Below are 12,667 nucleotides of genomic sequence, written 5' to 3'. Positions count from 1 at the left end.
AAAAGCAGTTCTAAGAGGGAAATTTATAGCAGTATAGGCCTACCTCAAGAAGCAAGAAAAATCTCACATAAACAACTTGACCTTATAGTCAAGAACCAGAAAAAGAACAACAAACTAACCTTAAAACCAGCAAAAGGAAGGAAATAATAAAGATTAGAGTAGAAATAAATGATAGAGAAACTAAAAAAACAATAGAACAGATCAATGAAACCAGGAGCTAGTTATTTGAAAAAAATCAATAAAATTGATAAACCTGTAGTCAGACTCATCAAGAAAAAAAGAGAAAAGGCCCAAATAAATAAAATCGCAAATGAGAGAGGACAAGTAACAACAAACACCACAAAAAATTAGAATATTATGGAAAACTCTATGCCAACAAATTGGACAACCTAAAAGAAATGGATAAATTCCTACAAACGTATAACCTCCCAAAACTGAAACAGGAAGAAATAGAAAATTTGAATAGATTGATTACCAGCCAAGAAATTGAATCCGTAATAAAAGAACTCCCAACAAACATAAGTCCAGGACCAGATGTCTTCATGGGTGAATTCTACCAAATATTGATTGATTGATTGATTGATTGATTTTATTTGTAAGTGATCTCTATACCGAATGTAGAGCTCAAACTCACAATCCTGAGATCAAGAGGCACATGCTCCACCGACTGATCCAGCCAGGCACCCCTCCCACCAAACATTTAAAGAAGAGTTAATACCTATTCTTCTTATACTATTTTTTTTTAAAAGATTTTATTTATTTATTTGACAGAGAGAGAGACAGTGAGAGAGGGAACACAAGCAGGGGGAGTGGGAGAGGGAGAAGCAGGCTTCCTGCTGAGCAGGAAGCCCGATGTGGGGCTCGATTCCAGGACCTTGGGATTATGACGTGAGCTGAAGGCAGCCACTTAACTGACTGAGCCACCCAGGTGCCCCTCTTCCCATACTATTCTGAAAAATAGAAAAGGCAGATCTTCCAATTTATTCTGTAAGGCCAACATTAGCCTGATACCAAAACCAGATAAAGACACCACAAAAAGAACAAGAAAGGCCAGTATCTCTGATAAATAGAGATGCAGAAATTCTCAACAAAATATTAGCAAACTGACTCCAACAATATATTAAAAAAAAAAAAAAACATTCACCATGATCAAGTGGGATTTATTCCTGGGTTGCACGGGTGGTTCAGTATTCACAAATCAATCAACATGATACATCATATCAGTAAGAGAAAGGATAACCATATGATTGTTTCAGTAGATGCAGAAAAAGCATCTGACAAAGTACAACATCCATTCATGATAAAAACCTTAAACAAAGTAGGTTTAGAGGGAACATACCTCAACATAATAAAGGCCTTAAATGAAAAATCCACAGCTAACATCATCCTTAATGGTGAAAAGCCGAGAGCCTTTCCCCATAAGGTCAGAATCAATACAAGGATGTCCACTCTCACCACTTTTATTCAATGTAGTACTGGAAGTCCTATCCACAGCAGTCAGACAACTTGCAGATGATATGGTACTGTATATAGACAACCTGAAAGACTCCACCAAAAAACTGCTAGAACTGATACACGAATTAAGTAAAGTCTCAGAATACAAAATATATCTACAGAAGTCTGTTGTGTTTCTATATACCAGTAATGAACCGGCAGGAAGAGAAGTTAAGAAAACAATCTCATTTACAATTGCACCCAAAATAATAAGAAACCTAGGAATAGACCTAACCAAAGAGGTGGAAAACCTGTACTCTGAAAACTATAAAACACTGATGAAGGAAATTGAAGATCTCAGAAGGAAATGGAAAGATATTCCATGCTCATGGATTGGAAGAACAAAATTTTTTTTTTAATTTTATTTATTTATTTGACAGAGACACAGCGAGAGAGGGAACACAAGCAGGGGGAGTGGAAGAGGGAGAAGCAGGCTTCCTGCAGAGTAGGAAGCCCAATGTGGGGCTCGATCCCAGGACCCTGGGATCATGACCTGAGCCGAAGGCAGATGCTTAATGACTGAGCCACGGAAGAACAAATATTTTTAGAATATCTCTGCTACCCAAAGAAATGGCTAAAATCAACAACGCAAGGAACAACAGGTTTGGTGAGGATGTGGAGAAAAAGGAAGGCTTGTGCCCTGTTGGTGGGAATGGAAAGTGGTGCAGCCACTGTGGAAAATACTATGGAGGTTCCTCAACAAGTTAAAAATTGAACTACCTTATGATCCAGTAATTGCATTACTGGGCTTTTACCCCAAAAACACAAAAACACTAAATTCAAAGAGATACATGCACCCCTATGTTTATAGCAGCATTGTTTACAATAGTCAAGATATGGTAACAGTCCAAGTGTCCATCAATTGATGAATAGATAAAGAACATGTGGTATGTATACACACACACACACACACACACACTCATGCACACTGGAATATTATTCAGCCATAAAAAGAATGAAATCTTGCCATTTGCAACCACATGGATGGAGCTAGAGTATAATATGAAGTGAAGTAAGTTGGAGAAAGACAAATACCATATGATTTCATTCATGTGGAATTTAAAAAACAAAACATGAATATATGGTGGGGGAGGAGGCGATGGAAAAAGGGAGAGAGAGAGGGAAAGAAGCCATAAGAGACTTTTTTTTTTTTAAGATTTTATTTATTTATTTGACAGCCAGAGAGAGAACACAAGCAGGAGGAGCAGCAGAGGGAGAGGGAGAAGCAGGCTTCCCACTGAGCAGGGAGCCTGATGCGGGGCTTGATCCCAGGACTCTGGGATCATGACCTGAGCCAAAGGCAGACGCTTAACGACTGAGCCACCCAGGCGCCCCAAATATTTTATTTATTTATTTGTTAGAGCACGAGCAGGGGAAGGGGCAGAGGAAGAAGCAGACTCCCCACTGAGCAAAGAGCCTGATGTGGGACTCAATCCCAGGACCCTGAGATCATGACCTGAGCTGAAGGCAGATGCTTAACTGACTGAGCCACTCAGGTGTCCCCATAAGAGACTCTTAACGATAGAGAACAAACTGATGGTTACCAGCGGGGAGGGGGGTGGGGAGATGGACAAAATACGATGATGTGAATTAAGGAATATGCTTATTGTGATGAGCACTGGGTGATTAAAGTGAAAAAAAAAAAAAAGACAGGTACGGGAGGCAACTGGAAGGAGCTCTCAATTATCCAAGCTAGAACAATTTAAGAAATAAATTGATAGTGTTGGATTGTAACCCAGTGAATAGGTTGAATATTTGTGGGTCCATATGGATCTAAATAGTAGTTGAATAAATGAGTAAGTGGGGGAGTAGGGGCAGCTCTTCCTTTCCGAAGAGTTCATATTAATAAATGTATAAAGACTGAGTGAAATACAAAATCACCATTAGGCAAAAATTACAGTAATAATTGTTATAGGCAAGATCTGCCAATGGTTGCCAAAATCAATGGGTGTACGTTTCTGGAAGAAACAAGATATTTGTATATTCTCAGAGTATTTCTGCCAAGATTTTTTTTTTTTTTTTAAGATTTTATTTATTTATTTGACACAGAGAGACACAGCGAGAGAGGGAATACAAGCAGGGGGAGTGGGAGAGGGAGAAGCAGGCTTCCCGCGGAGCAGGGAGCCCGATGCGGGGCTCGATCCCAGGACCCTGGGATCATGACCTGAGCCGAAGGCAGACGCTGAATGACTGAGCCACCCAGGCGCCCCTGCCAAGATATTTTTTTAATCACAAAAAGAAAAACAGTTTATAGTCGAGAAAACTTGACAGACACTACCTCAGTGATGAAAGCTTGCAGCACCAGTAATTAAGTCGCATCAATATCATGTACCTCCCTGGTAGTGACGCCCTGAGAAGACACACAGCATCACTTTTGGGATATTCTTGCCAGAGATTCATAAGCTCAGTCTAATCATGAGGAAAATCAGACAAACCAAGTTTGGAGAAATTCTATCAAATAACTGACTAGTACTTATCAAAAATGTCAAGGTCATGAAAGACAAAGACTGAGGAACTGTCACAGATTTGAGGAGACCAAGAAGATAAAATGATTAAATGCAATGTAGTTTTCTGGATTGGCTCCTGCAACAGAAATAGGATATTAGAAGAAAAACTGGTGAAATTTGAATAAGGTCTATAGTTGTACTAATGTTAGCTTCTGGTTTTGAAACCATGGTTATGTAAGTTGTTAACATTAAGGAAGCCCATTAAATGGTTTATGTCTATTCTCTTGCTGTCTTTGCACCTTTTCTTTAAGCATAAAATTATTTCAAATAAAAAGAAATGTTTTGAGCTTCTTGTATATTGGAAAGCATATTTAATGCATCCATAACTTAATGTTACATGTTCTCATCTTCCCCCTTTTAGGCACAAATGGTAAACAATACATACTCTTCTGAACTTTTCCTTTTTCACTTACCACTTCATATTTGAGATCACTCCATATTAATACATAAAGAGTTTTCCACACTCTTTTGCAGCAATACAGTGTTCCATTGGAAGGATGTCTTGTAATTTAATCAGGGTCTTTTTAATGTTTTTTTCAATATTTTAGAATGGAAGATTTTGGTTGAAAAGTAAAATTTTGTTAGAAAACTTAGGAGCATCTGCTTTTAGAAAGAAGAAATTAAATGTATTTTTGTATATGTAAGGCACCAGTGTGTTCTCTCATGCATTAAAATACAATATTTTGCTGCCTCCAAATGAGGCTGAGATGTTGATAGGGTTCTGTATTTCCAGGTTATCATTTTCTTCCTCTCCTTCATTCAAGACCACTTTACCTCATTAACTCAACCAATGTGCCTGGGAAGAAGTATGTATTGATGCTAAATGTATGCAAATCAATACAGGTGATTCACATATTTGAACAACATTGTGGATCCTACTTTTGGTGGCTCTTATTTTTGTTGTTGATCCATGGCGGTCATTTAAAGCATCTGCTATTTCTTAATTTCGATGTAGGTTTTGCAGTATACCCACCTGCAAAGTATACCCATCGTTGATAGTCATTAACCACATTTCTTCTTCCTCCTCTTCTTCTTCTTCATTGTCGTCCTCCTCCTCCAGGAATGCGTTTGGCTCTGGCTGATGCCGGTGACACTGTTGAAGATGCTAACTTTGTGGAAGCCATGGCCGATGCAGGCATCCTCCGTCTGTACACCTGGTTGGAGTGGGTGAAAGAAATGGTGGCCAACTGGGACAGTCTGAGAAGTGGGCCTGCCAGCACCTTCAATGATAGAGTTTTTGCCAGGTAATCTGTCGACTCCAGCCCGTGGTACTTTAGAGTTGCCTAGTCCTCCTGCACTTTTAAGTTTTTTTTTTCCCTCCTAAAATAAATTAGATGTTAATAATAGCTACTATTCATTGCAAGCTTACTTGTTCTAGGTACTCTGCTAAGTGCTTTGCATCCATTATCTGATTTTAGCTTCACAGCTTATATGATAAAGATATTATTTGCTCTATTTTATAGTTAAAGAAATTGAAGCTTAGAAAAATTAAGTATTTTATTAAATGCTTCAAAGCTAGTGATTTCAGTTGGGGGTTATGAATTTGCTTCTTTCTCATAACCATTTTACCATGCTGTCTTGCATTAGAGAAGGGCAGCATGGTTAAATGAAAAGTAGATTCGAAGAAAAAGAGAAATGTCAATTTTTTTCTTTTAAAAAACATTTATCATCATCTTTGTATCAGGAGCCATCTTAAGAACTGATTCCCATTACAAAGGTGAATGGGACTTGATCCTTCACTCTCGTTTAGCAGGAGAAGAAAACACTTATCGAACCCATTACAAGTATAGTTATAGGGATAGAGGGAATTTACAGGAGATGGCATGTGCATTCTGGGTTTCTTGAAAAATAAATGGATTTTTACAGGGAGAGGAGAAAGCCATGGAAAGAGTGATATTTATTTGAGGTACAGTATATGGAGGGTAGAGTAGGAGATCAGACACATTGGGGCCAGATTAGGCTAAATTATGAAAGGCCTTTGGTAGCATGAGAAAGTTTTTTTTAATATCCAATGTCACTTGTTTAAAATGCAGCAAGTAAACCTGACCACCTTTGTTAAGCTAGCATTTTGGGCTTCCTAATAAAGTTTCCATCCAGAAACTTTTAGACAAGGACATCGTTAACTGTGTTGCAGTTAAGTGGTTTTGTGGTTGAGTGGTCTTAAATGTTTCAGGCGTTGTTCCTGTTTTACTGTTCACTAGTATATGGGGCAGTTTTTTATATCTTTGTGTACTTGCATTTAAACTCAGTTTTTTTCCCTATTCTACAGTGAGATGAATGCAGGAATTATAAAAACAGATCAAAATTATGAAAAGATGATGTTTAAAGAAGCTTTGAAAACAGGGTTTTTTGAGTTTCAGGTAGGCTATTCTTTTAGTAGTTATAAAATATGTTAGTGTGGATATGATGTATTTCACCCTTTTTCCTTCCTGCTATAATCTAAAGTGGAGACTGAAAATATTGCCAAGCAATTTTTAAATTCTTCAGTGGATTGTGGTTTTATTATTTTTTATTTATTTATTTATTTATTTATTGGATTGTGGTTTTAAATAATTTTCTTTGATCCTCTATTGTGTTTATTTAAGTATTTCTGTTTCTAATTGAGCTATGAGTTAATAAAGAGGTTGAATCTACAAATCAGCCACATTTTCCAGGAGAACATTTTTATTTGTTATTTTTCAAAGATTTTATCCATTCATTTGACAGAGAGCACAAGCAGGGGGAGCAGCAAGCAGAGGGGGAGGGAGAAGCAGGCTCCCCGCCTGAGCAGGGAGCCAGACATGGGGCTCGATCCAAGGATCCCTGGATCATGATGACCTGAGCTGAAGGTAGACACTTAACGGACTGAGCCACCAGGTGCCCCTGGGAGAACATTTTTAAATTGATAAAACAACGGCAAAATTGTAACTAATTGCCTTTAGTTTGAAACCAAGCATTTTCTGATGTTTTCCACAAGGTGTCAGTGTTTCCTTAAGTTTGGCAGTTCAAGGGCTTCAAAATGTAGGTTTCCTCAATCAGTTTTGTAAAATATCACATTGGGATTTATGTAACTTGGTTTTCATAGATGTGGTTAAATAAGGATAAGTGCTGAACATAGCAATGTGTCCTATTTATAGCCTTTTTGATAATATCTTTCTTATAGGCTGTTCAGAGTATCATCAGCCCTTAATACACGTGCAACTTCTATGTCTGTTACAAAATGTCTTTTTAAAAAATTTTTCTTGAGAATCATTAATACAAAACCATAATATCCTTTGACAAGGATTGATGAACATTTAATTGCAAGTTGTTAAAAATGTAAAACCAGGGCACCTGGCTGGCTTAGTCGGTAGAGCTTTTGACACTTGATCTCGAGGTTGTGGGTTCGAGCCCCACATTGGGTGTAGAGATCACTTAAAAAAAATGAAGTAAAACCTTTATGAGAATTCATTATGGAATTTTTGAAAGACTAAAGGCTTAAAAATGCATTAAAATAGAGGCACTGGATTTTTTTTCTTTTAATTTTATTTTAAAGAAGTATGGGGAGAAAAATGGCAAATAATTTCACATCTTACAGGCTGCGAAAGATAAATACCGTGAATTGGCCATAGAAGGGATGCACAGAGACCTTGTGTTCCGCTTTATTGAAGTTCAGACACTTCTCTTGGCTCCGTTCTGTCCACATTTGTGTGAGCACATCTGGACACTGCTGGGAAAGGTACCTGTATGTGGTTAAGATGTTGTGGGCTGTTTTGATTTGGCCTTATTAAATAAATACAGTAATAATGTTACTTAAGAAGAAAAGACTGAAAAAAATATTTCAGGAATAATGTTGGATTCATCATCTTGTAATTATTACAACAGGTTAAACTGAAGCTACTTCCTCTTTAGACAGATACATCGTGTGTGTGCCTTTATTTATATACACACAGTGGATGTATTTTAAAAACATGTGACTGCATTTTGTTTAGCTCATAATTCTTGTTAGGAAATGTTAAAGTACATTTGAATATATTTAAAAAATACGTTTAATTTGAATACATGTATAACTAATACTGTTTTTCCAACTGTTAAAAAGGTGAAAATATTGAGAATGATATAAATGGCTGTTATGAGCAGCTTATAAACAAAGATGGAAGTGTATATTTGCATAAATATTTTTGTTTTATATAAAATTTCTGGCATATGTAGGGCTGCATATTCAGGGATATTGTATTAGTCTCCTTACTGTGAGGATAAATGCAATTATTTCTCATAGGCTTGTAGATAAACAGATTGGCTGGTTTAATGATTTCTTTTCATCTTTATTAGTCAGGCTCTTTTGTATTTTTTAATGCATGAACAGTGTAAAAATGTGCTCGTGATGCATATACCAAATAGCTATACTTTCAACTGTATGTATTAATAGGATAAAAACTGAGAGTATATAAATTTATGTAATAATGATTAAATTTAGGCAAATTAGCATTACATAATTTTCTTTGAAAGTGAGCATATGTGTGTGGGTATTAATGCACTTGTACAAATGGATGCTAATTAAGAATGTAGAGTCAGACTTCACAGCTTGAATTCTAGGGAACATTAGATCAGGGGCTGTGGAAGTGGTTATGGGTAGTCAAGTTTGAACTCCGAGCGCGCAATTACAGATGGTAGTCTTGGTATGGAACTGTAATCAAGAACCATAAAATAGGGTGGGAGGATGGGTTAGCCTGGTGGTGGGTATTGAGGAGGGCACATTCTGCATGGAGCACTGGGTGTTATGCACAAACAGTGAATCATGGAACACTTCATCTAAAACTAATGATGTCATGTATGGGGATTAACATTCTAAGAATAAAAATAAAATTAAAAAAAAAATGTAAATCAAAAAAAAAAAAAGAACCATAAACTAGTTGTGTGGCTTTAATTCCACTGAACTTTTTTTTTTTCTCCTTAAAGCCTGACTCCATTATGAGTGCTTCATGGCCTCTGGCAGGTCCCGTGGATGAAGCCTTGATACGTTCCTCACAGTATCTCATGGAAGTAGCACATGACCTTAGATTGCGACTCAAGAACTATATGATGCCAGCTAAGGGGAAGGTGAAGGCATTTTTTTTTTTAAAGGTTGTTGTTTAAAGTGATTAGTCAGGTAACATTTACTAGTAATGAAAATTAAGACCACTATCATTCAAATGTGTCTGGCTCTCTTTACTGCTAATGCAGTTTTGGAGGATGTGTATGCTTCTTAATGTTAAAGTCAATAGTGGTATATACCGAGAGAGGGATCTTTCATTTTTGGTGTATACAAGAGTGATCAAATGTTTTTTCCCTTTCTTTTGCCCTGTAGAAGACTGACAAGCAGCCACCTCAGAAACCTTCACATTGCACCATCTATGTGGCGAAGAACTATCCTTCTTGGCAACATACCACCCTTTCAGTGCTGCGTGATCACTTCGAGGTGATGCTCTCAGCAGACGTTCCCCCAGCGTTGTTGTGTCCTGCCTGTGCTGTTGTTGTTTTAGGATGTTGGCAGTGTCTGAGAGAAGGAAGACAGGCAACTTCGTGTAGTTACCCTTAGGCATGGAGTGTTTTTTGTTAGCCGTGCTGGCTGGCTCTTAAGTGGTTGCTGAGGGAAAAGTTGCCGTCTTTTTTATCATTTCTGAAACTTTCATACAAAAATATAGTGGATCTAGTCATATGTAATTAAAAGGTGTGGGACTTTCTCATATGTGGTTAAAATTATGAAGCAAAAGGACTGAGTTTGCCATTTGGGTTTGTTCTGACTTGAACACTGGGATTCATGAAGCCTTCACCTCATTATGTTTCAAAAAATTTGAAGCTTGGCTTTTGAGTGATTTAAAACAAACTGATTAATTTAACAATTACCTATAGAAATAGAGAGCTGAATGTTTTTGGCTCTGTCAGGTAAATAGCTGTTAAATATGATTGTTGTGTTTAAAGGAAACTCAATATTTAAGCATAGTTCTAAGTTTTCCTGAAGAAAAAAATCCATCTACCTTTTTTCTTTCACATTCAAAATATGGAAACAAAGTATATGTTGTGGAATTTTTGCTCATGTTATTAAGAAGAGGTATCCATAGACACAAATTGTTAAGGTGCACTGAAAGAAGAGAAGGAGAGAGAGAAAATACAGTGATGGGCAAAACATAAAGTGGTAACTGAAGGAAAATCCTTAGCTTTGATTTTTGAGAACTTTATTGAGATTTTGTTTCAGAAATTTTCATAATTAAAAAATACTCAGAAAAACTTTTACATTTGGAAATTTGATGGAAAGAGAAGAGTGTTTTTGTATTCCTCGTGAGCTTATTTTTATGGAAAGCTACTTCATTTGATTGTGTATAATCAAAATAGAATTTAGGGGCACCTGGGTGCTCAGCCGGTTAAGTGTCTGCCTTCGACTCAGGTCATGATCCCAGGGTCCTGGGATCAAGCCCCACATCAGGCTTCTTGCTCAGTGGGAGCCTGCTTCTCCCTCACTCTCCCTCTGCAGCTCCCCCTTCTCATGCTCTTTCTCTCTCTCTCTCTCTCAAATAAATAAATAAATGAAATCTTAAAAAAAAAAAAGAAAATAGAATTTAGTCTTTAGAATTGCTTGCAGATTTTGACGTATGGCAAGTAAAAAAGTAAAAGCCACTTTGGTAGGTAGAAAAATGATATCATGCGTTAGTGGGTTACATATTCATAACAGCATTTTCAAGGAAGTGGTCAGAACTAAATATAGAATGTAATGTCCCAGATGTATAAAAATGCATCTTTTATTAAAAACTGCTATTCTTTTAGAAGTTACAGTTTTATTTAGTAATTATTGACTAGATATATGGTTTCAGAGCAACATCATTTTCTGGCATTATTTGGAATGATCAGTTTTCTTTTAAATTTTTGTTTGTTTTCATCCAAAAGAACTGAAAGAATGTTAGCTTATGATCAAGGAAGATATTCTTATGTTGTATGTGGCACCTTTTTGGTGGTATAAGGAAAAGCAGTGTTTCCTACCCTCTTTTCTCTTTCATATGTATTTCAAAGCAGCACATTGACAAGTGGAGGAAATATTTTTCCCCTGTACTTTAGTAAAGGTTAGAATTAAAAGTAAACGTATTATTGGAAGTCTTAACTATACAACACTTTTCATTTAGATTCATTCCCAACCTTTGGCTTTGATGCCATGCTTTTTACAATAAGGAGAAAATAAATCACCCAAAATTCTGAAATAGCCACTTGCTTCATTTCTCACTCTGTAGAAGGGTACAGTTGTGTTTGCAGAAATGAATTTAAATTCAGGCAGCACATTTGGGACTCTGTGCATATTAATGATACATGATACAGGCATTTATTTGTGGCTAGATAGAAATGATACTATTTTTTTTTTTTAAAGATTTTATTTATTTTTTAGACTGCGAGAGAGAAACAGCATGAGAGGGGCAAGGGTCAGAGGGAGAAGCAGGCTCCCCGCTGAGCCGGGAGCCCCATGTGGGACTCGATCCCAGGACCCTGGGATCATGACCTGAGCCGAAGGCAGACGCTCAACCATCTGAGCCACCCAGGCGCCCAGAAATGATACTATTTTTAACAGGTGGATAGCCAGAGACTTTTTTTTTTCTACCTTAGTGGTAACAGTTTATAAGGAAGAGTATTCAAAAGCAGACATTCTATAAATCTTGTATAATAGTGCAGTTTTCATTTTGATATGACTAGTGAAGTGTTTTTACAAGTTTAGAGACAAACAAGATCTTTATAAGACTGTTTTGTTTTCTCACCCAGTGAGATCTAATGTTACAATCCTGGAGGTGTTCTTAGTGTAAGGAAAAATTAAATATTCAGCAGGATGCACCTGTTTTCTCCTTTACCCTAAAAAACATGTATCTTTTAACTTTAGAGGGAATGGGAGACTCCCTTCTATATTACACGTTCACCTTTCACTTCCCCAGGATGTGTGGGGTTGCTCCCTATTCTACTGTTTTCCAGCAGACTGGTCAAGGCCACCATTCTGTGTCTCGCTGACTTCCTACGTACAGGCACATCTACTATTATGTGTTATCTTTAAAATATTTTTCTCCACATTCTTCCCCAATGTTTTTTTTAGGCCAACAGTGGAAAATTGTCTGATAACAAAGTCATTGCTAGTGAACTGGGCAATTTGCCAGAGTTGAAGAAATACATGAAGAAAGTGATGCCGTTTGTTGCCATGATTAAGGTAAGCTGTGGACTTCATGTAGCTAGGACTCTTTAGATAGGATAGTGGAAGGAAGGGGAAAACTTTGGGTATAGTCTCTCCCAGGAAATCTGCTAAAAATAGTACTTTTTGATCAGTAGTTGTGAGAAATGAGTGATCATTTTGGGGGTTTATCTGTAAAATTGCTGAGTATTTGGAAATATGCATTATGGAAGAAAAACTGATTTGGAATTGCTCACTAAATGATTGTCTTCATGTTCTACCTCCTTTTCTGTTCGGCAGGGAGGCGTATTCTTTTGGCTTACATTAGGGTGTTTTTATTAGATCCTGTTACTGGAACAAAGATACTACATTTGTATAGGTTTAGCTTAACAGGATAAACATTGTTTATCGTGGTTAGACCGGAGTTTCTCAACAGTGGTCCTATTGATATTGTGGGCTGATAGTTCTCTGGTGGGAGGCTGCCCTGTGCATTATAGGATGTTTAGCAGTGTCTTTGTCTTCTACCCACTAGATG

General features: G+C 37.1%; 1 protein-coding gene across 2 annotated transcripts in view; it reads left to right on the top strand.

The window, feature by feature from the left end:
- Positions 1-12,667, top strand: part of LARS1 (leucyl-tRNA synthetase 1) — a 73,375-nt gene that overhangs the window by 48,998 nt on the left and 11,710 nt on the right. For both annotated transcript variants that reach the window (XM_035014392.1, XM_035014393.1), the window contains 6 exons: positions 5,062-5,245; positions 6,271-6,361; positions 7,558-7,698; positions 8,919-9,059; positions 9,307-9,417; positions 12,061-12,171. In XM_035014392.1, the coding sequence (XP_034870283.1) occupies positions 5,062-5,245; positions 6,271-6,361; positions 7,558-7,698; positions 8,919-9,059; positions 9,307-9,417; positions 12,061-12,171 (779 nt within the window). The remainder of the gene's footprint in view (positions 1-5,061; positions 5,246-6,270; positions 6,362-7,557; positions 7,699-8,918; positions 9,060-9,306; positions 9,418-12,060; positions 12,172-12,667) is intronic.

Source organism: Mirounga leonina, unplaced genomic scaffold, assembly GCF_011800145.1.
Source record: "Mirounga leonina isolate KUSES-001 unplaced genomic scaffold, KU_Mleo_1.0 Mir_168, whole genome shotgun sequence".
Classification (NCBI taxonomy): domain Eukaryota; kingdom Metazoa; phylum Chordata; class Mammalia; order Carnivora; family Phocidae; genus Mirounga; species Mirounga leonina.
This window is presented reverse-complemented; position numbering and strand designations above follow the sequence as displayed.